The sequence below is a fragment of the Sturnira hondurensis genome, unplaced genomic scaffold (genome assembly GCF_014824575.4).
Source record: "Sturnira hondurensis isolate 20B ecotype Veracruz unplaced genomic scaffold, ASM1482457v3 Scaffold0009516, whole genome shotgun sequence".
Classification (NCBI taxonomy): domain Eukaryota; kingdom Metazoa; phylum Chordata; class Mammalia; order Chiroptera; family Phyllostomidae; genus Sturnira; species Sturnira hondurensis.
In genome coordinates, this window is record NW_028082147.1 from 608,573 (window position 1) to 632,560 (window position 23,988).

The 23,988-nt window shown below is 44.9% G+C and overlaps 1 protein-coding gene, 1 long non-coding RNA gene and 4 other non-coding genes across 7 annotated transcripts; 1 reads left to right on the plus strand and 5 right to left on the minus strand.

The window, feature by feature from the left end:
* Positions 1–289: 289 nt before the first annotated feature.
* Positions 290–18,787, plus strand: TRNAU1AP (tRNA selenocysteine 1 associated protein 1). Of its 2 annotated transcripts, XM_037057178.1 has the most exons (9): positions 291–407; positions 944–1,041; positions 8,516–8,615; positions 9,286–9,338; positions 10,724–10,855; positions 11,878–11,997; positions 16,261–16,423; positions 16,641–16,674; positions 18,405–18,787. In XM_037057178.1, exons 1-9 carry the CDS (start codon positions 381–383, stop codon positions 18,539–18,541), a joined length of 864 nt encoding a protein of 287 aa, XP_036913073.1. In that variant the 5' UTR covers positions 291–380; the 3' UTR covers positions 18,542–18,787. The 2 variants fall into 2 exon arrangements, with proteins under 2 accessions (XP_036913074.1, XP_036913073.1); XM_037057179.1 differs by lacking the exon at positions 11,878–11,997 and having other exon boundaries at positions 290–407.
* Positions 18,788–19,261: 474 nt separating this feature from the next.
* On the minus strand, positions 19,262–22,219 carry LOC118994553 (uncharacterized). Its single transcript, XR_005068079.1, has 5 exons — positions 21,930–22,219; positions 20,541–20,628; positions 20,163–20,245; positions 19,786–19,837; positions 19,262–19,480 (listed from the first exon to the last, which is right to left on the minus strand). It is a non-coding gene; the product is annotated as an uncharacterized LOC118994553 (long non-coding RNA).
* Positions 19,554–19,627, minus strand: LOC118994596 (small nucleolar RNA SNORD99). Its single transcript, XR_005068103.1, has one exon. It is a non-coding gene; the product is annotated as a small nucleolar RNA SNORD99 (small nucleolar RNA).
* On the minus strand, positions 20,018–20,135 carry LOC118994590 (small nucleolar RNA SNORA61). Its single transcript, XR_005068097.1, has one exon. It is a non-coding gene; the product is annotated as a small nucleolar RNA SNORA61 (small nucleolar RNA).
* Positions 20,361–20,491, minus strand: LOC118994586 (small nucleolar RNA SNORA44). The gene has a single exon (XR_005068094.1). It is a non-coding gene; the product is annotated as a small nucleolar RNA SNORA44 (small nucleolar RNA).
* LOC118994585 (small nucleolar RNA SNORA16B/SNORA16A family) lies at positions 21,410–21,544 on the minus strand. The gene has a single exon (XR_005068093.1). It is a non-coding gene; the product is annotated as a small nucleolar RNA SNORA16B/SNORA16A family (small nucleolar RNA).
* Positions 22,220–23,988: the final 1,769 nt, after the last annotated feature.

Here is a 23,988-nt window from a genome sequence, read left to right on the forward strand (position 1 = left end):
TTTAAAAATGCCTATATTTGCAAGCTTTTACAATGAGCATATATTACTTTTGTCATGTAGGTACGCATGTGTGCGTAAATACATAAAGTCAGAAAGAAACCCGAGAAAGCCAGTTACCAAGGCGGCGTGCCGCGGGATCTGATCGGAATTCACCTGCAGGGATCCGGAAGTTCTGCTTCCCGCCAGTAGCCCAGTAGCCAGTAGCCCAGTAGCCCAGTCGCCGGAAGAACCCGGAGTCGCAGCAGCGGGCGCTGCTCCGGGCGCCGTGTTTCGGAGCGTGCGCAGAAGGCGTCGTAGGCGCATGCTCCGTGGGCATCCGGGTCCGGGGAACTGGCGCGCCAGCGCGGCGCAGCCCGCTAAGTCCAGCTCCGGCTGCGGGCATGGCGGCCAGCCTGTGGATGGGCGACGTGAGTGAGAGGGGCGGTCCGGGTCCGAGCAAGAGGAATCCTAGTGTCAGCAGGGAGGGAAGGAGTGAAGGGATGTACTTCCTCCAATTCCAAAAAGATGAAAGTGAATGGGAAGGGGAGTTATTTTGGGTGACGCAGAAGCGGATCCCAGCATCCGCGGGTAAGGGTTGAGTCTGAGGCGGAGGGGCCCTGGCGCCCCGCCTGGGTTCAAGGAGGGGAAAGGGAGGTTCTTTGGGGACTGAGCATGGGAAGAATCCCAGGGACTTTGAAGGTTCTGTGGTTTTAAAACTGGAGGGGTGGGGTGCCTAAATCCAAGGAGAGGCTCTCTAAAGGGAGCAAGTTTGAAGAGAAGGGATGCAAGGAATTGGGAAAGCGGGAGCTGGGATTCAGATCACTGCGGATGAAAACCTGGCCACACCCCCTCACCCCATGCCCTAGTCGTGGGGCCAACCCAGGGCTTAGGGGAAGGAGCTCTGAAGCCTAACAAGCGGAGCCTGCCTGTTGGCCTGAATCGCTCTGCCTTTATATTTACGCAGCTAGAGCCCTACATGGATGAGAATTTCATCTCCAGAGCCTTTGCCACCATGGGGGAGACCGTGATGAGCGTCAAAATTATCCGAAACCGCCTCACTGGGTACGGTTCTCTCCTTCCACCTTCTCAGTTCTCCCTTAACTTATTCTGCAAGTGAATGTAAAAATAGCAGAGAATCAGGGCCTCTCCCCCCTAATAATAGTGATTATGTTATAAAAGCTGACATTTGGGGGCTTATTGAGAGGAAGTATAGCATATGCATCCTGCAAGCAGCCTGCTGTGTGACCTTTGGTAAGTTATTTAACCTCTGTGTCTAGTTCACTTTGTCTGTAAGAATGGAAATGATTATAGCACCTACCTCGTAGAATTATGGTGACGATTAAATTAGTTAATTCATATTCAGCACTTAGAAGAGTGTCTGTATATGGTATATGCTCTGTAAATATAAACAGGTTATGGTCTGTTAGGTAATAAACACTTTAAAATTACTTTTTAAAATCACAAAAACTGTGCGAAGTACTATTATTAGAGAAACTTAATAACAGTCTTAAAGTTACACAGTCATTAGATGACAAGCCAGGACTCCAGTTCAGTGCTGCCCTCAAAGCCATGAGTGCCTTTAACTCTTATGCTATTCACTTAAAAGCTTATTTATAGAGACTCTACTATGTACTCCTGTTCTAGATTCCCATGAAACAAGCCAGACATAGTCTTTCCTCATGAAGTTTACTACATTCTAATGGGGAGTGAGACAACAAATAGTTAAACAAAACAGTGCAGAGAATATTTTCAGATAGTGGTGCTCTATTGCCTCTAGTTTCCTCTTTCTCTTTGGAGGTTAGTTTTCTTTAGGGTTCTAGTTAGAAACAGGAGGATTTCTTTATCAATTTGACGGTGGTTATTGAGCATCTACTCTGTGTCAGTTACTCTACTGAAGCAGCTTGCTCAAATACCAAATGGTTGACTTGTACAGACGAGAGATAGGAAGTATGATCAGCTCTGACTGTTGGGTTGACGGGTGCTTTGCGTATTCAGAACCCCAGGAGCCAGAGACTGATTTTCTGACAGGTAGATCATGCTGACGTAACTGTTTTTCCTGCTCCTGTACACAGAAAACCCCAGATAATGGGCTCCTAGTATGAAAATTTATTCTGGAATGCTTTCCATTGTTTTAAGCACTGACATACCTCTCACATTTTAATCTTTATTGAAATAAGATTTGATTTTATACCTTTAAAGATTGATTTTCTACCCATGAAATAAGATCTTCAATAAAGATTGATTGAAATAATTGATTTTCTACCTTTTCTACCCATGAAATAAGATTTGATTTTCTACCTTTTCTACCTTTTCTACCCTTTTCTACCTTTTCTACCTTGCTGTCTCTTATGGTACTTATAGGCACATTGCATTAACATCCTGGTTTATCTGGCAGAGACTGAAGTGGCTTACAAGAATTGTATAAAATGGGGGGAGCGGGGAATAAGGGGACCGAATGGTAATGGGAAAAAATACAATAAAGATGCAATTAAAAAAAGAATTGTATAAAATAAATCAATGTAAATTTAAAAATCAAGACCAGAGAAAATAAAGGGGAAAAGATAAGACCCAAGAAAAAAATAACATGCAACAGAGCATTGTGCTTTAAAAAAATTGCAGTCAAAAGAAAAATAAAGAAGAAATTTTTTACAACAAAAATTTTAAAATGCAGTCAATGGTTGTACAAGTTGTACTTAATACCACAGAAATGTACATTTTATTAATTTTTTTAAAAAATTTATTTATGTATCTTTAGAGGAGAAGGAGAGAGGGAGAGAAACATCAATGTATGGTTGCCTTTCGTGCGTCCCCTGCTGGGAGTTGGCCTGCAGGGAACCAGCCTGCAACCCAGGCATGTGCCCTGACTGGGAATTGAACCACGATCCTTTGGTTCGCAGGCCCATGCTCAATCCACTGAGCTACACCAGCCACGGCTAACCACAATTTTTTAAATTCAGAAAGAGCCCTGGCCAGTGAGGCTCAGCCTTTGGAGTGTCGTACTGTAACCAAAAGGCTGCGGGTTTGATTCCCACTCAGGGAACATTCCTGGGTCGCAGGTTCATCCCCCATCCTGATGCATGCGATCCCTGGTCCTGGCACAGATCCCTAGTCTGAGTGCATATGAAGGCAATGAGTCGATGCTTCTCTTGCATCAATCTTTCTCTCTTCCTTCCTCTCTCTAAAAAGCAAATGAAAAAATGTCCTCCGGTGAGCATAAAAAAAAATTTCAGAAAAGAATTAAAAGAATGCAGTTAGATGTGGTGCATCCACATCTGTCATTTATGACCAGTCAGACTATAAAATGGTACAACCAATAGGGGCAGGTTTGGTTCTAGGTCTTTAACCAAGAGAGGTGAAGCTACATCCACCAAAAAATGACTGGTAAAAGGATGTTCAGAGCAGCTTTGTGATGGTGGTGAAAAACTGCAAGCAGCCCGGTATCCATGAATAGGTACTGGTGCAGTCATACAATAGAATAAGAGAACATTTAGCAATCCAAAGGAACTACTTACATATTAACAACATGAATGAATCTCAAAAGCATTATGCTAATGAAAACCTTACTGTGTGATTTCATTCATTTAAAGTTGTAGAATGTACAAAATTAATCTGGATAGAAATTAACTCAGTGTCTAGAAGATTTGTGCATTTCTTTTTTTTTAAATTGAATTTATTGAGGTTACATTGGTTAACCCAATTGTACAGGTTTCAGGTGCACAGTTCCACAACACATCATCTGCACACTGTATTGTGTGTTCACTACCCCGAGCCAAGTAAAGCCTCCTTCCATCAACATTTATTCCCCCCTGTACCATCTTCCACCTCCTGTCACCTCCAGCCCCCCTCAGCAATCCCTACACTGTTGTCTATGTTCATGAGGGATTTTTAAAGATTTTATTTATTTGCTTTTTTTTTTAATTTTTAAATATATTTTATTGATTATACCATTACAGTTGTTCTATTCCCCCCCTTCATTCCCCTCCACCCGTACACTCCCTCCCCCCACCATTCTCCCCCCCTTAGTTTATAACCACGTGTCTCAAGTTCTTTAGATTCTATATTTCTCCCTCTATTCTTGCCCTCCCCCTTATCTATTTTCTACCTACCCTCTATGCTATTGTCTGTGCCTTCTCCCCCCTTCTCCTCCTCCCACTCCCCTGTTGCTAACCCTCCATGTGTTCTTCATTTCTATGGTTTCACTCCTGATCTAGCTGTCCTCTTGGTTTGGTTTTGTTTTAGGTGTGGTTGTTAATAACTGTGAGTTTGCTGTCCTTTCACTGTTAACATTTTTCATCATCTTTTTCTTATATAAGTCCCTTTAGCATTTCATATAATAAGGGCTTGGTGATGATGAACTCCTTGAACTTGACCTTGTCTGAGAAGCACTTTATCTGTCCTTCCATTCTAAATGAAAGTTTTGCTGGATAAAGCAATCTTGGCTGTAGGTCTTTGGATTTCATGACTTGGAATACTTCTTTCCAGCCCCTTCTTGCCTGTAAGGTCTCTTTTGAGAAATCCGCTGACAGTCTGATGGGTACTCCTTTGTAGGTGACTGTCCCCTTATCCCTTGCTGCTTCTAGGATTCTCTCCTTCATTTTGGTCTTGGCTAATGTAATTATGATGTGCCTTGGTGTGTTCCTTCTTGGGTCCAACTTCTTTGGGACTCTCTGAGCTTCCTGGATTTCCTGGAAGTCTATTTCCTTTGCCAGACTGGGGAAGTTCTCCTTTATTATTTGTTCAAATAAGTTTTCCACTCGTGGCTGTTTCTTTCCCCCTTCTGGTACCCCTATAATCCGGATGTTGGAACGTTTAAAGATGTCCTGGAGGTTCCTAAGCCTCTCCTCATTTTTTTGAATTCTCATTTCTTCATTCCTTTCTGGTTGGATGTTTCGTTCTTCCTTCTGGTCCATTCCATTGATTTGAGTCCCAGTTTCCTTTCCATCGCTATTGGTTTCCTGTGCATCTCCCTTCATTTCAATTAGTTTAGCCTTCATATGTTCCTCTAATTTGTGACTATAATCAACCAGTTCTGTTAGCATCCTAATAAACAGTGTTTTGAATTGTGCTTCTGAGAGGCTGGCAATTTCTTGGTCGCTGAGAGTTATCGGCTCTGGGACTTTGAGTTCTTCTTGCGCCATCTTTCAGGCTGTTCGTGCCTGTTCCGGAGCAGGACCGGAGCCCTAAGGTGTTCACCAGAGCAGGGCAACTCAGTCGCTGGGTTGTGACGCTGTATGTGGGGGCGGGGTCAACGAGGAACTATGCCGTCCCTTCTGCTGCCTCCTGCCAAGGGCCTCCACAGGTGCTGCAGCTGCCACTGTTACCAGGCCTGGGGCCTGAGCATTTTGTCCCTCTGCACGCGAGTGTGCCACCGCCGTCAGCCCTCGCCCCCTGGGGCCTGCATGGTCTGTCTCACTGTGCGCGAATGTGCAACCACAGTCAGTCTGCCCCACACCCCAGCTGGTTCTGGGCTGCCTGCGTGTCTAGGTCGGGGGATCTGTCCTGCCCGACCCTGCTCCACTGCTGGCTCTGCCCCTCTTACCGTCCCCGTTGAACGGTTAGTGGTTGTCGGACTTCCGTATAACTCAGTTTTCTGGGGTTTTTTTTTTTGTCTTTGGTCTCCAAACCGTTGTTGTATTCAAACTTGGTTGTGGGAGAAGGCACAGTGTTTCCACCTGTGCCTCCATCTTGGCGGAAGTCCTATTTATTTGCTTTTAGAGAGAGAGGAAGGAAGGGAGAAAGAGAGGGAGAGAAACAGCAATGTATGAGACATACATTGATCAGTTGCCTCTCATACACCCCCAGATGGGAACCAGGCTCGCACCCCAGGCATGTGCCCTGACTGGGAATTGAACTGGAGACCCCTTTGCCTTACAGGCTGGCACTCACTCAGTGCACTGAGCTACACCAGCCAGGGCCTGTGTCTATGAGTTTTTTCTCTCTCTTTAGAATTGTGCATTTCGTTGCATGTAAACCAAAAGAGAAGAAACTAGAAACAGTAATTGAACTCTGTTAATAATAATTATGTAAAAGTAATTGTGGGAATTATACCAATATCTGCAGTTTACTTTGAAATATATCAGAAAATAAGGATAATAAGTGGGTAGAAGAATGGATAGTTGGATAAAATAGTATAATACCCTGACCAGTGTGGCTCAGATGGTTGGGCGTCATCCCGCATAGTGAAAGGTTGCCAGTTCAATTCCTGGTCAGGGCACTGGTCTGAGTGCAGATTTGGTCCCCGTTCAGGGCACTTATGAGAGGCAACTGATCGATGTTTCTCCCTCAAATGGATGTTTCTCTCCTTCTCTTCCTCCCTCCCCCTCTCTCTAAAAATAAATTTAAAATCTTTAAAAAATAATGAAAATATAATAAAATATTCGTTGTAGGTTGTGCATAGATGAATGCTATACAGTTATTTCAGTTTTTGTGTTTGAAATTTTTCATAATAAAATGGGGAAAGGGTGTATCACACTATCCTGAATTCAAATCCGCCTTTGGTGCATACTCGCTCTGTGCTTTAAGGCATATTGTATGACCCTGCTACGTGTCAGTCCTCTCATCTAAGTGGATATGATGTGTTCAGCTGTCCTTCGCCTTCTAGAGCTACTCGAGGGTGAGATGAGATGGTGAGTGTGAAGTGGCTGACACAGTGCCTGGCCCACAGTGAGTGAGTGCCCTTACAGGCAGTGGTCTTCCCGTCTGTGAGCCCTAAGATTCCAACACCCACAAGACAGATCTGGCTCACCACTGTTCTTAATATCAGTAAACATTTATGGAGCTCACAGACTGCACCGTGACCCATGGGCGCAGGTACCGCCCTTACCCATACCCTCTTGGTTTTGTGTCTATATGCTTGTTTGAACTGAAGATCTAAAGTAGCATATCTGGGAAAATTCTGATTCTTTCACTAGTAATAGCTTTAAGGTTGATGTTAAGGAAGTTAACAGTCTTCAGTATCTCAGAGGATATAGCAGTCCTCCTCCTCATGTCTCTTGTGATGCTATCAAAGTTAGAACACCAGAAATCTCACAGATATGCCCCGGTAGGTAAGGTCTGTGGGTTTGCTTTGTCTGTCTAACTAGATTGGATGTTTTGTGAGGGCAGGAGCCATGTTCTCCAGCTCTGTATCAGCCTGGGCTGTGGAGGTGATGGAAAAAAGCTCAAAGATGAAAATTTTATTTTTTTTAAGATTTTATTTATTTATCTTAAGAGGGGAAGGGAAGGAGAAAAGGAGAGAAATATCAATGTATGGTTGCCTTTCGTGAGTCGCCTGCTGGGAACTGGCCTGCAACCCATGCATGTGCCCGGACTGGGAATCGAACCGCGATTGTCTGGTTCACAGGCCCACACTCAGTCCACTGAGCTACACCAGCCAGGGCAAAGGTGAAAATTTTAAAAAGGTGAAAGATTTATATGATCTGAAGAGAAACCAGAGTATTGAAAATTTTAAAACAAAACTACAAAGAATAGTACAATGAACAATTATACAGCCACCGCCTAATTTCAACAGTTGTTAACATATTTTCGTATTTTCCCTATTTACCTAAGTCTGTCTATAGGAGGATAGATACAGGTAGGTAGGTGATTTTCTTTTTCTTTTTTTGTTTTTGCTGAACCACATGAAAGTCAGTTACAGGCATTGTGACCCTTCACTTTTAAATACTTAAGCATACATTGCCCAAAACTGGACATGCTCTCACTTAACCACAGCACTCATGTCACAGAGACAAAATTATCAGTGGTATACCACAGAATGGCTGGTCTACATTTCAATTTTTTAATTAATTAATTTATTTTTAGAGAGAGGGGAAGAAAGGGAGAAAGAAAAGAAGAGAAATATCAGTGTGTGGTTGCCTCTGACATGCTCCGTACTGGGGGTCTGGCCTGCAACCCAGGTATGTGCCCTGACTGGGAATCGAACTGGTAAACCTTTGCTTCTCAGTCAGGTGCTCAGTCCACTGAGCCACACTAGCTGGGGCTTGCTTATTTATTTTTAGACAGAGGAGAAGGGAGGGATAAAGAGATGGAGAGAAACATCAATGTGTGGTTGCCTCTCATGTGCCCTGCACCAGGGGGGGACCTGGCTTGAAACCCAGGCATGTGCCCTGACTGGGAATCAAACCATTGACCCTTTGGTTCGCAGGCCGACACTTAATCCACTGAGCCACACCAGCCAGGGTGACAGTCTTACATTTGTAAGTTAGTTCTGAACTGGAATTTGTTGGGGAACAAAAACAGTATGAGCTCTGGCCCTGACTGGTGTAGCTCAATGGACTGAACGTGGGCTGTGAACCAAGTGGGGGCTAGCTCCCCAGTGGGGGCCATGTGAGAAGCAACCACACTGACGTTTCTCTCCCTCTCTTTCTCCATCCCTTCCCCTCTCTCTAAACATAAATAAATAAAATATTTTTAAAAAACAAACAAACAACAGTATGAGCTCTAATTAGAAAAACATATTTTCCTCCCTTCAGGCCAAGACTCTCATCTGGGAACCACATCTTAAACCATTCTCTTTCTCTGTTTTCTTGCTTTCCAGGATCCCAGCTGGCTACTGTTTTGTAGAATTCGCAGATTTGGCCACAGCTGAGAAGTGTTTGCATAAAATTAATGGGAAACCCCTCCCAGGAGCCACACCTGTAAGGACACTTAGATAATGATGATGTTGTCATTTTTATTGTTACCAATAACTATCATTTATTGAATCCCTGCTGTATATTTATATTATTTTTTATGGGGACAGTGCTCTAACCAACTGAGCTACCCTACGAGGATTGTATTATTTTATTTAATTCTATAACAACCCTGTCGAATAGGCATTGTTGTCTTCGACAGACTGGGAAACTGAAGCTTAGGGAAGTGGAATACCACCCAAGGCAAAACAGGCAGTAAGTGGCAAAACCAGGATGCAAGCCGAAGATTGGTCGACCCTGAAATCCATGCCCCTTCCACTCCGCCCTGCCACCTCCCTTAATGGAAGATGAAACTACACCTCTTGTCCGATTGAGAAAGTGGAACAGGCTGGCAGTAGAGTGAGGACACATTTCAAGAGAGTTACATTCTGCTCTTCCCACAGTTACTTAGCTTACAGCGGCACCAGGCTGGCACCCCTGGGCCATAGAACCATGGAGCTGGCAGTGCCCTTAGCGGCCATCTGTGCAACCCCCTCACTTTATGCAGGAGAAAGAGCTGAGGCTTAGAGAGGGGGAGATGTTTTGGCCAAGGTAATTTATTTCAGTTTTTTTCAAATATTGTTTGACTCTTAAAACACCTTTCTCTGGTTTAGCCTGCTTGTTTTTAAATTTCTAGGCAAAACGTTTTAAACTGAACTATGCCACTTACGGGAAACAACCAGATAACAGGTAAGTACAGAGTAGCCCGAGATAGCTTCAAGCCCCAGGAAATGTCTAGATAGAAACAGGATGCGTCCCTGTTCAGGCCACCACCCAACGGGAGTGTAGGGAGTGGAGCTTGGCTCACTCTGCCTCCCTCCTGAAGGACAACACCATCCTGCTCCCCACCAGTGGGGCTTCCGATTGTGCTTCATGGCGGGGCAGTGCCTTCTCTGCGTTTGGTCTCTTTCTAGCCTTCCACCCCATTGCTCCCCACAGCGTTGAGGCTTTATTCCATAGCAGTTGACTTGTAGCAGTTACTGGTAATTTGATTCAGCATTTCAAGTTGCTTTTGAAAACTTTAAAACAATGTATTAAAAGCTTTAGAAAGATGTATACCCATTGACCCCATAATTCTGCTTTCAGAATTTATTCATGATGTGTACAAGATTGATGTGTGCCTCGAAGGTGTTAATTGGAAGATTGTATATAGTGGGCAAAATTGGGGGAAAACCAAATAATCTAATAATAGGGAAGTGGTTTAAATTGCAGTATTTTAATTAACAGGAGTGCGATGATTCCAGTAATAAGTCATGCTCTAGCAGATTAGTGACATGTCAAGATGCTGGCTGTTAAAAGCAAAAAAATGTTAGAAACAAAACAAATCATAGCCAGCTTTTGTAAAGTCAAAAGAAGAAGACAGAAGAAAAGTGTCAGAGATTACCTTTGAGTGGTTGGGTTATTCGTGATTTTATTTTTCTTTGTCCTTTCGTGTATTCTGATTTTACACGAGGAATGTGTATCATACTTAAAATAAGAAAAAGGAATTTGCTCATTCTTTTTTTATTTAAAGGGTTGTTTTAGAACAAGGGTTGGCAAACTGGCCTGCTTTGTATTGCCTGTAAACTAAAAATGGTTTCCACATTTTTAAAGGATTATGAAAACAGACAAAGAAAAAACGGCAGAGACCATAGGTACCCTGGCCCTTCGCAGAAAAAGCTTGATGACCCCTGTCCCAAAGTGTTGGGGATTGCATTTTAGCTAGGTTGTAGGTCTTCTGTAGGTAAAGTCCAGTTCTCATTCTCTCTCTGTCTTTCACCATTTAAACTACAAATATGCAATGACCACAAAACACCTAGTTTTGTGTTTCGAGTACCTCTGACCTTGACCCACATCTGCTCATGTAATCCTTGAAGCCAGGCAGGCCTTGTGCAGTGGATGAAGGACTTGAGGGGATCAGGGGACTGCCTTCATACCTCTTCCGCCAGGACTGCCAAATGAAACAGATTGGGACCTAGTTAAGGACCCTTGGATGTGTCATTCCCCAAGAAAGCCCAGATAAGGTTTCCTTAGAATGGGCCAAAGAGCTCGTCAGAATGAAGGTCTTGTCTCTGAATCTTGTTCTTTCCTCTCAGCCCTGAGTACTCCCTCTTTGTGGGGGACCTGACCCCAGATGTGGATGATGGCATGCTGTATGAATTCTTCGTCAAAGTCTACCCCTCCTGTCGGGGAGGCAAGGTGGTTTTGGACCAGACAGGCGTGTCTAAGTAAGGCCTTACCTGTTATTGATGCCCACCCTGTTGGTTTCAGCATTTTCCTCATAGATTGAGGTGGCCGTGGAGCCATGGTAGTTAAGATAGGCCATACAGCGTGGTAGTTAAGAGCACAGGCCCTGGAGCCAAACTTGAATCCTGGCTGCAGTACTGGCCAGGGATAGTGCAGGAGACAAGTTACTGAAACTCTGACCCTGTTTCCTCATCTGTGAAATGGGACCGACTCATAGTATTTGCTCACGGGGGCTATATAGGGGTTAAATGATGTAATATAAATAAAGCAATGGGAAATGCTTTATAGATGTTTGCTATTTTATTTATTGTTGTTATTTCAAAAGTGGGAAAACCTCAAACAGCTCATTCTTTGGGAGTCTGACCAATCTAGATCTCAATCCTGCTTCTACTATGACTTTGGGCAAATTAGTAAACTTCTCTGAACTTCAGTTCCCTCTTCAGTGAAATGGGGATACTACTTGAAATTGTGGAACCATTCAGTGAGATAACCCTGGAGGAAATGCTCAGCACAGTGTCTGGGAAATGAGAAATGTTCATTAAATGTTAGCTACCATTCCCCCCCCCCCCTCAAGTAGACTGTGGCCTCAGGAGATCAAGAACCTTGTCCGCTTACGATGCTGAGTTCCAGTGCCCAGCACAGTACCTGGCCTACAGGCAGGCTCAGTAAATATTTGCTGAAGGACCTTTTTACAACTCACTGCTACTGCTGTTGCCATAACCATAATAATATTTTCTAGTAGATTCAGGGGAAGCTACTGTTTGAGCAGAAGCCCTGTCATCAAAGGTGTAGAGAGAATGGTGAGCTGAGAGGGGCAGTTCCTACAGATCTCAGGATCCCCTGGTGCTGGGACCTCGCATTGCTCTGCGGCACGCCTGCCCACATAGCTTCGTGAACTCTTTCTGTCCCTTTCAGTCCCTGTCCCATTCTTAGACTTCACCTCTATCCCATTTGTGATCTATACAGTGTGGTGTGTTTTTGTTTGGTTGTTTTTTCCCTGCAGGGGCTATGGTTTTGTGAAGTTCACAGACGAACTGGAACAGAAGCGAGCCCTGACAGAGTGCCAGGGAGCAGTAGGACTGGGGTCTAAACCAGTGCGACTGAGTGTGGCAATCCCTAAAGCGTGAGTCTGCTGGCAGGGAAGGTAGAGGGTCCCCCGACCCCCTGACCTGGACACTCCTCACCTGTTTGTTGATAATCAGAACATCCACCAGAGTGCTGGATGGAAGGCTGCAGGGAGATTCAGTGCAGCTCACAAATACAGAAAGCCTGATATTGGCAGGCTGTTTGCTGGGTATTGGAGGTGAACCCAGCCCCTCCAGAAGCGTATGGTTGGGGTCAGAGCTGTAACTGGGGGAGACAGATACATTCAGACATTGCTGATACCAGTGCTGGAAAAGCAGTTTGGCAGCACATACGTGATGCCCCTGCTCTTTACCCAGTCGTGCTGCTGTTAGACATTTATCCAGAGTTAGTAAGAATTGAGCAGAAGGAAAAAAACACCCAACTTTAGCCATATTTGTATCATTTAATCCTGTGAGCCTGCGAATGTTCCATGCTGTGGAGATGGCTAAGAATTATTGAGCCAAACACTCAACAGGAGAGTATATACATCACTATTGTACCCGTCATGCCAAGCAGGTAACTCCAAGCAGGTGTCTCACTCAGACATAAGACCACTTTTCTCTCCATAGAATCCTCTGCCCTTTGGCCAAAGCAGTAGTTCTCAACTAGGGACGATTTTTGTCCACCAGGGGCCATTGGCAACATCTGGAGACAGTTTGGTTGTTATAACTTGGGGTGGGGGGAGGTGCTCCTGGCATCTAATGAGTAGGTGCCAGAGATGCTGCTAGACATCCTGTGATGCACAGGACAGCCCCGCAGACGGACCTGCTCGCCCGCCTGCGCCAAAGTCAGTAACATCCACACTGAGAAACACTGTGCCAGGAGTATAAGATCGTCTGCATTCTTAGGGCAGAACTTCCAAATGGCCATGTTTTTTAAAGCGACAAAAAATTTGGAGGTTCTTTATGGTTTAACTGTTTTTAATACATGGAAGATCAGCCTGAGTGATTCCCTGCACCAAAGTATTATTTTTTCTAACTCATATATATTATTTTGACTCTATTATAGATACATATATATGACATATGTAATATAAATTATTTTAAATAGATTTCCTCATTGGCCTAAAATGACTAATTATAATTTTGAGTTTGTTTCCAGGCTTCTCCATAGCTATTAATGATATATACATATACATACACACACTATATGTGACTGAGTTTGCGTGCTGTAAACTGCTTTTTTTTTTTTTTTACTTTATTTATTTAGTCTTGGAGAGAGGGGAAGGGAAGGAGAAAGGGAGGGAGGGGAACATTGATGTGCAAGAGATATATCAGTCAGTTGCCTCTCGCATGCCTCCAACTGGAGACATGGCCCACAACCCAGGCATGTGCCCAGACTGGGAATTGAACCAGCGACCCTTTGCTTCACAGGCCTGTGCTCAATCCCCTGAGCTACACCAGCCAGGGTGTGAACTCCTTAACTTGGCCTTATCTGAGAAGCATTTTATCTGCCCTTCCATTCTAAATGAAAGCTTTGCTGGATAGAGCAGTCTTCGATATAGATCCTTGCTTTGGTGACTTGGAATACTTCTTTCCAGTCCCTTCTTGCCTGTAAGGTCTCTTCTGAGAAATCAGCTGACAGTCTTATGGGAACTCCTTTGTAGGTAACTGTCTCCTTATCTCTTGCTGCTTCTAGGATTCTCTCCTTCATTTTAATCTTGGCTAATGTAATGATGATGTGCCTTGGTGTGTTCCTTCTTGAGTCCAACTTCTTTGGGACTCTCTGAGCTTCCTGGATTTCCTGGAAGTCTATTTCCTTTGCCAGACTGGGGAAGTTCTCCTTTATTATTTGTTCAAATAAGTTTTCCATTCGTGGCTGTTTCTTTCCCCCTTCTGGTACCCCTATAATCCGGATGTTGGAACGTTTAAAGATGTCCTGGAGGTTCCTAAGCCTCTCCTCATTTTTTTGAATTCTTGTTTCTTCCTTCTTTTCTGTTTGGTTGTTTCTTTCTTCCTTGTGGTCCACTCCCTTGATTTGAGTCCCAGTTTCCTTCCCATCACCATTGGGTCCCTGTGCATTTTGCTTCATTTCACTTAGCATAGCCTTCATGTTTTCATCTAATTTGTGACTAAATTCAACCAGTTCTGTGAGCATCCTGATCACCAGTACTTTGAACTGTGCATCTGATAGGTTGGCTATCCGTCGCTTAGTTGTATTATTTCTGGAGCTTTGATCTGATCTTTCGTTTGGGCCATTTTTTTTTTTTTGTCTTCACCAAGGGGCGGAGCCTTAGGTATTCACTAGGGCGGGGCAACCCAGTTGCTGGATTGTGAGTCAGTATGTGGGGGCGGGGTCAAAGAGGGAACAGTGGTGCTTGCTCAGTTCTCTGCCAGATTTCAGTCACTTCCCCACTTCCCCCAAGCAAACTGGGTCTTCCTGGTGCTGGTTCCGGGTGGGTGGACTTGTATATGTTCTAGGACCCTGTGGGTCTGTCCAACAAACTCTCCTATGAGGCTGGTAGTTTCTCCCAGCACCTCAACCCCCGCAGGTGTTTTCAGTCGGTGTTTTGAGGCTTTATTTCCTGGCGCTGGGACCCTGGGTTGCGCAATCTGTCTTGCTCCCCAGTTTCACCTGGTTTATCTGCTCGGGAATGTTTATCTGTCCTGTCCGCCAGCCGCCTTGCCTGCCAATCCCATCCACAATCCACCACCTCACTGGGTCCGCCCACTGCCGCCTGGTCGCCCAGCTCCACCCCATCTACCCATATGTGTGAATGTTTTTTTTTAACTCCTTGGTTGTTGGACTTCTATACAGTTCAATTTTCTGTCAGTACTGGTTGTTTTCTTGTTTCTAAATTGTTGTTGTCCTTATTTTGATTGTGTGAAGAGGCACAGTGTGCTACCTACGTCTCCATCTTGGCCGGAAGTTCCCGCTTCTTATTAGAACATTTTTTAACAGCTGCAGGTAATTCTTTCTGTTGTATGTTCTGACAAAGTCCTTTCGCAGAGAAGTTATATTGTTACATCTACGAGCTCTTCCCAGAATATCGTCAGCCTTCGGTGCCTGTTTCTGGGGAGGTGCTCTCCGGGCACCAGGAATTGAGGGCGGTGAGAGTCCCCTCTGAGACCGAGGCTGTGAGAGCCAAGCGTGGAGAAACAACAGGAAGGCCCAGACCCCGCCAGCGTCTTCCACTGCCTGAACAGGGCAGGAGGAGGGTGGACATCCTCGGAAGCGTGCATGGCGGGGGCTGGCAGAGGCAAAACCCGTCAGTTTTCAGCCTGGCGCGGGGCAGTTAGAGGGCGTCTCTGCTGTTGGACAGCATCGGTCCACCTTGTCAGGAGGCGACCAGATGTGGAGTCCGGCTGCTTTGGCTGAGTCCTGCTCACCAAGCAGACATTGTACCCGCAAGGAACTTCAGAAGAGCTCATTCGAACTTGGAGCATTTTGTGGTGCTGGTGATGGGGGTGTCTGTGGAAGTTCATGGAAATCTGCCTGTGGCTTGGTTTCCTCTTTGGTTTCACTGGGAGAGAGAATGTACCGCCAATCATGAGGACATCCCGTGTCCCAACTGTGTGACTCACAGTTCTCCTTATAAACCAGCTGCATGTGGCTGGTGTGCCCTTACGCTAGACCCTGGCCTGTGGAGTACAGTGACTCAGACAGAGCATTGTCGTGTCTCATGTTCTTTGACTCCTGTCAGCTGGGACTGCTGGTCATACCCCAGGCCGGTTTCGAACCCTACTCACATACGCCATTTTCTGTGTTTTTGAGAGCAGTGGCTCCTTCGCAGACCCGACATTGTCTTTGGTTAGTAGTTGGGACAGATGTGCAGTCAGGATAAGAAAACTTTCAACTGACCCTGGACCTCAGCCCTGGTGGGCAAGTGCTGGACATAGGAGACTGCAAGCGTGTCTTCTGTCTGTGGGGCCAGGCGCTGTAGGTGACGGTGCAGTGTTAGGGGCATGAGCCTTGGAGTTACATCTGCCTCCAGTCAAGGGTGTGGTCTTGGGTAAATCACCTTTTAGAGACTCAGCATTCTCATGAGCTTGGGAATCACAATCTCTCTGTGGTGGAGTTGTGCGGGACTTAACACAGGAGACCACACATGAAGAGTACTTGGTGCAACTCCTATGTAACCTCTGTGCACCTCAGTTTTCTCGTCTGTAAAATAGGTTAATGTGTATTTAGTGCACAAGATTGTTGTGGGGATTAAATGAAGTTAATCTGTGTAAAGCACTTGGAACAGCTGTTTGATTAATAAGTTTTATGGTGATGTTTGCTCACATCTATTTATTTTGGGTTCTTTTCTTCATTTAAGGAGTCGTGTGAAACCAGTGGAGTATAGTCAGATGTACAGCTACAGCTACAACCAGTATTACCAGCAATACCAGAACTACTATGCTCAGTGGGGCTATGACCAGAACACAGGCAGCTACAGCTACAGCTATCCCCAGTATGGCTACACGCAGAGCACCATGCAGGTAACCGCAGCTTGGCAAGGATGACGCCTTGGGTGACGTCATCCTTCAGCGATATGGCTTATTCTCCAGGATGGGACTGATAAGGACAGGATGTCGGGCTTCAGAAAAAAATGGGGAAAGATGGAGCAACCTAGTTCCTCTTGTTAAAAGTAGGCCATCCTGGTCGTGGGCCAGGATTTCACCGTCCTTCTCACCCATCTCTCTGGTCTCTTGACAGACATATGAAGAAGTTGGAGACGATGCACTGGAAGGTAAGAAAGGAGCCCATCGCTTGTTTCCTCTGCCATTCTGCAGTGGTTGCTTTGGGTCTGGCACTGTGCCTTCAGCTAGATGCTGAAGGAATGCATGGTAAATTCTGCCTGGAGAAACTTTTTAAAAAAATTTTTTTGAGAGAAACATTGATTTGTTCCATTCATTTATGCACTCATGTGGTTGATTCTTGTTATGTGCCCTGACCAGGGATTGAATCCGCAACCTTGGTGTACTGGGACTATAACCAGCTGAGCTACCAGGCCAGGGCTGCAGGAACTTACATTCTAATGAGAGAGTCAGTGCGTGATTACAGTAAAAAGTGTGTGTGTCACTCAGAGGTGTGTGGGCAGGTCCCAGAGATCCCAGGGGAGAGCAGCTCATAGGGGAGGGAGGTAGCCAGTCACTCCCTAGATGAATGGCATCCTACCCTGGGATGTAGGTCTTTAGCAAAAAATACTATTGCCTAGCATTTGAGTTTGTAAAAATCACTATTTCATGGTTTTTTTCTATTTAAAATTGCATGTTTCTCATTTTCAAGTGATAGTTATGATTGAAATTTTAGAAAATTAGTAAAGTATTATGAAATAACTGAAAACCACCCCAATCTTGCTGCATAGTATTGTATTGAATCTAACAAAAAAGGAATTGCTAATGTACAAACAAATGATATTTTAAAATATTTTATTTATTTTTAGACAGAGGTGGAAGGAGAGAGGGGGAGAAACATCAATGTGTGGTTGCCTCTTGCATGCCCCTCACCATGAGCTCAGCCCACAACCTAGGCATGTGCCCTGACTGGGGATGGAACTGGCCGGCACTTAGTCCACTGAGCCACACTAGCCAGGGCCAGATAATTTCTTAATGTGATATTAATACTTAAAGTCTTCTCTAAGGTTTGAAAAATTACGAAAAACAAGTTTTTTTCAGCATGTTTCTGGATATCAAGTTTTAAGTATAGTCATAAAATCAGAATTAATTTCTAATCACTTCTTGTGGCAACCATTTTCTTCCTTCTCTTTATAGCTTTTATCACTTAGATGTGTGTATATGCCTAAACAATGCGATTTAGTTTTGCCTGTTTGGCCTTTATATAATAGTCATTCAGACTATAGTGTCTTTCATTCAACATTCGAGATTCAAATTATGTGCAGCCGAGGTTCATTTTCAGTGCCTTGTATTAGTCTTTCTTAAAAATTCTCATTCATTTCTAGAGAGAGAAGGGAGAGGGAGAGAAACATCAGTTCGTTGCCTCTCGCATACCCCCAACTAGGGACCTGGCCCCACAACCTATGCATGTATCCCGATGGGGTTGGGAATCAACCTCTGACCTTTCCGTCTTCGGGACAATGCCCAACTCACTGAGCTACACCAGGCAGGGCAGTGCTGTGTAGTACTCAGTAATAGTGGTTTGGGTTTAGTAATTTCAATCAGGTTTTCCAAGCTCAAAATTAATATAAGCATACCAGAAAATCCAGGGCACGTGATGGCTAGGTATAGATGTAGATTAACAGTTGCCATTATTTGAGTACTAACTTAACTACACATTTTATTATCCTGTTTTCACCCTCACAGGAACCTTGCAAGGCAGTTTTATCAGCCAAGTTAAGGAACTTACCGAAGTTAACAGGAAGTCCTGGATAGGACTGAACCCAAGTTATCTTGAGGTCTCATGGCTGCTGAGTGCTTTTCCCCTTGGTACTCCCTAAATGCATCCTCATTTCTGTTCCAGACCCCATGCCACAGCTGGATGTGACCGAGGCCAACAAGGAATTCATGGAGCAGAGTGAGGAGCTGTATGACGCACTAATGGATTGTCACTGGCAGCCCTTGGACACAGTGTCTTCAGAGATCCCTGCCATGATGTAGCCAGGACAAAGCACAGCCAGAATGGACTGTATAAGGGAAAAGACTCCTTTAACTTTTTTGGAAATGTTTTAGAAGATTTTAATAAGCCCTGGCTGGTGGATTGAACTCTGTCCTGCAAACCTCAAAGTCCATCCTTGGGGAATGTGAGGCAACTGATTGCACATTGCTTCCCTCTCCCTCCCCTGCCCTCTCTATACATAAAACCTTTTGTAAAAAAGTTTTTAATGAAGTTTCCTGAGATTATGATGGTTACTGCAACACTGCTGCCTTCACGTGACGTAGTGAGCCATTTCAGCCGGGAAACTCAACAAATCAGGAAGCCCAGATGTTATCTCTAATACCCAGGACCCTCCTTCCTTAAGAGTCTGAGTCTGCTAGAAATCTGCATCAAATTTTAGTTTTGTGCTCCAGTTGCTTGGGGGAGGGGGTAGCAGGGGAAACAACTTGAATTAAAGTATCCATACCACAAAAGCCTTCAAAGATCTAGTCTTAGGCTTCGGAAAAGAGAACCACGTCTAACCGCAATTATGGAACTAATCATATTGTCCCGAGAGGTCAGACTTTTTAAAACAAGAAGATTGAGACTACGATTTAGTTTGGGTCTACCAAGTATTTAGATAAGAGGACCAGCACTCACTAAATGACCACAGTCAGTTTTACCTACAGTTAACCTGTTGGGAAAATTTCCTGGGACTGAGCCCAAAGAAAGAGGCTGACAACTTCATTACATTAATAATTTATTAAGACAGTCCTCCATGCTGCAGGGCAGGATGGATGGGGGACCAACCCCAGATAAGGGGTGGGCAAAGGCCGGTTTCAAGAACCAGGAGCAGGTGGTGGAGCATGGCGGGTGGGTGGAGTGGTCTGGGGATTTCCTGTTGGTCTCTGTTCTGGCCCTCACAAACTGGTCTTGTAGCTTCTTCCCACACAGCTTCTCTCCTGAAAAAAAAGTATAAGCCAGTGTGTTACTGCTGCCCCAATTCATCAGTGCCACCCAGGCACTTATCCTAAGAGCTGGTCTCAGTCCCATATCCGCATTTATCATCCATAGATGTCCACTTAGGTTAGGTTTCATCCCAGACCAGTCACCCTAAAATAAAACATGCCCCAAGCTACTTGTACTACTTGTTTCTACTGAATCCACTTCCCATGGTTTGAGGTACCAAACTGTACTGTCAGCATTAATTTTTGTTCTCTGGAAGCTAACAAATAAAGCACATGAAGCAGGCAACTGCTCCACTTACCCAACTCCATAGATCATTAATCACAGATGAAGACAGCTTACTGATAACAGATCTAAAAAAAGGAAGGCATGCTCAATCAAGAGGCAACAAAACCAATGACAAATCCCATCCTTCCAAATACAGAACTATTAGTCAGCCATCGCTATACCAACTGCCCAGAGAGTCCAACACATCACTTTTCCCTCTATCTGATTTTACAGGGGAGGAAGTGACAAATTCAAAGAGAATTTAACCTTGTTTGAAACTAGCCCACACGCTAGAGCTGTGAGGCCAGCTTCAATGTTGCTTTCCCTCCTTTTACGACCACCGAGACCCGTGCACAGATCCGATGGGAAAGGGAACCAGAGGGTCAGGTTGTCTGCAGCATCTAACTTTACCTTATTTTAAAGCACAGGGACAGCAACAAGCTGACGTCTTAGCCTTTTCAGTACCAGACACAGCCAGGAAATGTGGACGCAGCCTGCAGAAAAAGTGTGAAAGCGCTAAACCAAAGTTGATGCAATATATCCATCCACGCGGAAATTGATGGAAACACCTGGACTCAGGCAGCAGGCTCTCAGGCCCAGGACCTGAGATGATATAGGAAAGGCGAGTGGCAGCTGCAGGTATTATGCTGACCTGAGCTGTCAAAGTCTCTCCAGGTTGCTCTCGCATGCAGTTGGAGATCCCATGGCTACAACCAGCCACAGCCCTTGGAAACATGCTGTACTGAACCACCAGGCAGCACCCAAATCAAGTCTCCACAAGAAACCTACCTGAGGTGGTTATGTTCCATCACTGCCATGGCTTGGGTCCTCACTCACCAGAAAGCAGGAGCCATCCAGCAATCTTCACCTGGAACAGCTAAGATAAGAACACAATTGTTGTGAATGATCTATTTGGTCTTCAGAATCATTAAGGTTTAACTGGCCTTTGATCCTGGTATTGAGGCCTTAAGCTTTCAAGGACTATGACCCAAAGCATCACCAAGATCTGTACCACTTGCCACTGGACTTCCCCATGAATGTCTAACCAACCCATCTTCCCCTCCACACTATCTTGGCCTCAATCCTCTCCTCTTCAAAAGCTATCCAAGACCCTTTCATCTCACGAGACACATAACTGCTAAAATGCTGCATCACACCCCCAAAATGTTTTTGCCAATACCACAAAAAATAGGTATGATTTTGATTCATTCACACTGGATGGCTATTGTTGTACTGGCTGTTCCCATTATTATTTGCAATTTAAGGGGAAAAAGGTCAGTGCCCCTAACAGGTCTTGCAAGGTTTTTTTTTTTTAAGTTAAAAAAAACCCCTTTATTTACTTCTACAGAAGGGAAGGGAAAAAGACAGAAACACCAGTGTGCATAAGATACATCCATAGGTTGCCTCTCACATGCCAACTAGGAACCCAGCAGCAAGCAGCACGGAGGCACATGCCCTAACAGGGAATTGAGCCTTGGTTCACAGACCAGCACTCAATCCACTGAACCACATCAGCCCTAGCAGGTATTGCACGTTTTAAAAATCCTTATGGCACACTGGTTGAAAATCGCCACCCTATCAACATTTCTAGCTAGTCTATGGAAACGTCAATTTTAATAAAGATATGTTTATAGCTAAGAAACGGCAGGTACAATCGAAACTGTCTTTTCCCAAAATGTTGCAGATCAGTTACAGCAAACAGAACCGCGACCGTCAAGGAAAACTGTCATTCTGGGCTCCTTTTTGACTGCAGCAGCTATGTGGAAGCAGCAGCAGCTTCGATAAGGGCCACAGGGGACTGTGTCACAGGACAGTTCAAGCTCTGCTCTGCCCTAAAACTCACCTAAATCCTGCGCATCATGACCTACTGAAACTCGTGTCATTCTGAAGGCCAAAGGAGATCCTATAGACCCCAATTACCACTTAATACCTGAATGATCCTAAAACCCATCCTCCAGAAAACCCTGCTCTCATATTCACCAGGGCGACCTTCTTAATATGTGCAGCCAGATAATAAAAGGGAAGTCACTTGCCCAAGGTAACCCAGCAGGTAGCTGTGAGATATAAATGCAGATTCTGATTCAAGGTCTGGCTGACACCAACACGCGGCCTCCCCCAAATTAAGCCACTGAAGGCCCGGAGTTGCCGGGCACGCAGCAGCCCGCCCACGCTACTTACCCGTCATAATCGAGCGCCAGGCTGCGCGGGCCAAGAGTCGGGGGGGAAGGGCGCGGCCCTCCAGGGCGCCGGCCCTCCTCTCCTGCGCAGGCGGCCGAAGTGCCCCTCTGGACCTCGGGCCCGGGGGGCGGAGAGGCCTGGCTACTCATTGCCACACTTAACATTCTACAGCCTACCGAGGCCGATGGAGGTAAGGATAAGGGCAGGGAAGCAGGGGGACTGCTGGTAGAGGATGGACATGGAAGAGCGGCACGCGAAGCCCATCACAAGTAACAGTGAACGCGGCAGTCGGGAGAAAGGACTGTGTGGTGCGGTGCCGCAATATATATAGGCTCCGCCTCCGGGAGGGGCGGCCGTGCGCGCGAGGATTGGAGCCGCGCACCGCAAGGACCGCTGGGAGTTATAGTTCCTTTAGTCCCTTTGCTTTCCGGCTCGGGGCGGTGCGCGGGCTCCTAGGCCAGCGAGCGAGCGGGGCGGGCACCTGTTCACGGTGGAGGAACGAAGCAGAGGGTGTGCTCAGTGGCGGGGGAACCGCGTTCATGTCCGGCCGGCACTCCGTTAACGTCCTGTGCGGGGCGCTGGGCGTACGCAGGAGTCAAACTCCCCGTGCCCTCGAGTTTAGTCTGGAAAGATTCTCAGAGCTGGGAAAAGGCCTCGGGTCAGACCGCCGTGGGCCTGCGTGGTGGGGGGCGGCACTGAGTGAGTTTCGGGGAGGGCTGTCTAAGGCTGTCTCTAGAGGAGCGCTGGGAGGGCGTGTTAGGAAGAGGGGACTGATTGCTCATGGGATGAGTGTATTATTTGTTCAAGGTTGTCTTTTCCTCTAATAGCTAAGTACCTTTTCCGAGTGCTAAGTACCGGTAAACTGTGCTCGATTACCTCCGCGACTTTGCATAATAACCCTATGTACAGGCATTATAATTATGCCCTTTTCTACTCAGATAGGAAACACAAAGTGCTTTGTCACTTTGTTAAAAATCTGTTGACCGTGTGTACAGGTCTGTTTCTGTGCTCAGTACTACACTGGCTTGATTGCCGTAGCTCTTTAATGAGTCTCTAAACAGAGAAGGATAAGTCATCCAACTTTGTTCTAGTTTTTCAGATTATTTTAGCTATTCACAGCCCTTTGAGATTCCTTATATATTTTAGTATCAGCTAATTTCTATTTTTACTTTTAAGCCTGCTGGGATCTGGTTGGTATTGCATTGAATCTATGAATTAATTTGGAGAGAATGGACATCTTAATGATATTGAGTCTTCTAGTCCATGAGGCTGGTGTATGTCTTTTCACTTTTTTAGATCATCTTTCTCTCAACAGTGTTTTATAATTTTCAGTGTGTAGGGTGTATAGGTCTTGCATCTTGTATACTTTTTGTTAAATTTTATCCCTAGTTTTTCATATTTGGATGCTATTGTAAATAGTATTATTCTCGTTGATTTCAAATTCCAAATAGTCATTGCTAGTATATAGATATAGGATTCATTTTTACATATTGACTGGTATCCTGCAGCCTTATTAAAATCACTTATTAATTCTAGCAGTTGTTTTGTAAGTTTCTTAGGACTTTTTACATGTCTAAGAATAGAGACAGGTTTACTTCTTCCTTCCCAGTCTGGATGCTTTTTATTTCTTTTTCTGGGACCTCCAGTACAATAGTGAACTATTAATTTACATTTCAACAAAATTTAAAACTCTTGATTTTCAAGTGACACTGTTAAATAAATAAAAAGCAAGAGACAGACTGGGGAAAAATATTTTCAAAACATATAATCCAACAAGGGACTTCTACCTAGAACATAAGGAAAGTTTGAAATGCAACAATAAAAAGTCAAACTACTCAATTTTTTTAAAGGGCCACAAAATTTACATCTCACCAAAAAAGATAAACAGATAGCAAGAAAACATATGAATGATGCTCAACATCAGTCATTCGGGAAATGCAAATTAAAACTATAATGAGATAACAACAGCATAGACCTGCTGGAGTGGTTAAAAACTAAATGGCAACATTAAGTGATGTCAAGAAAGTACAGCAACTGGAACTCTCAGTGTTCAGGATTG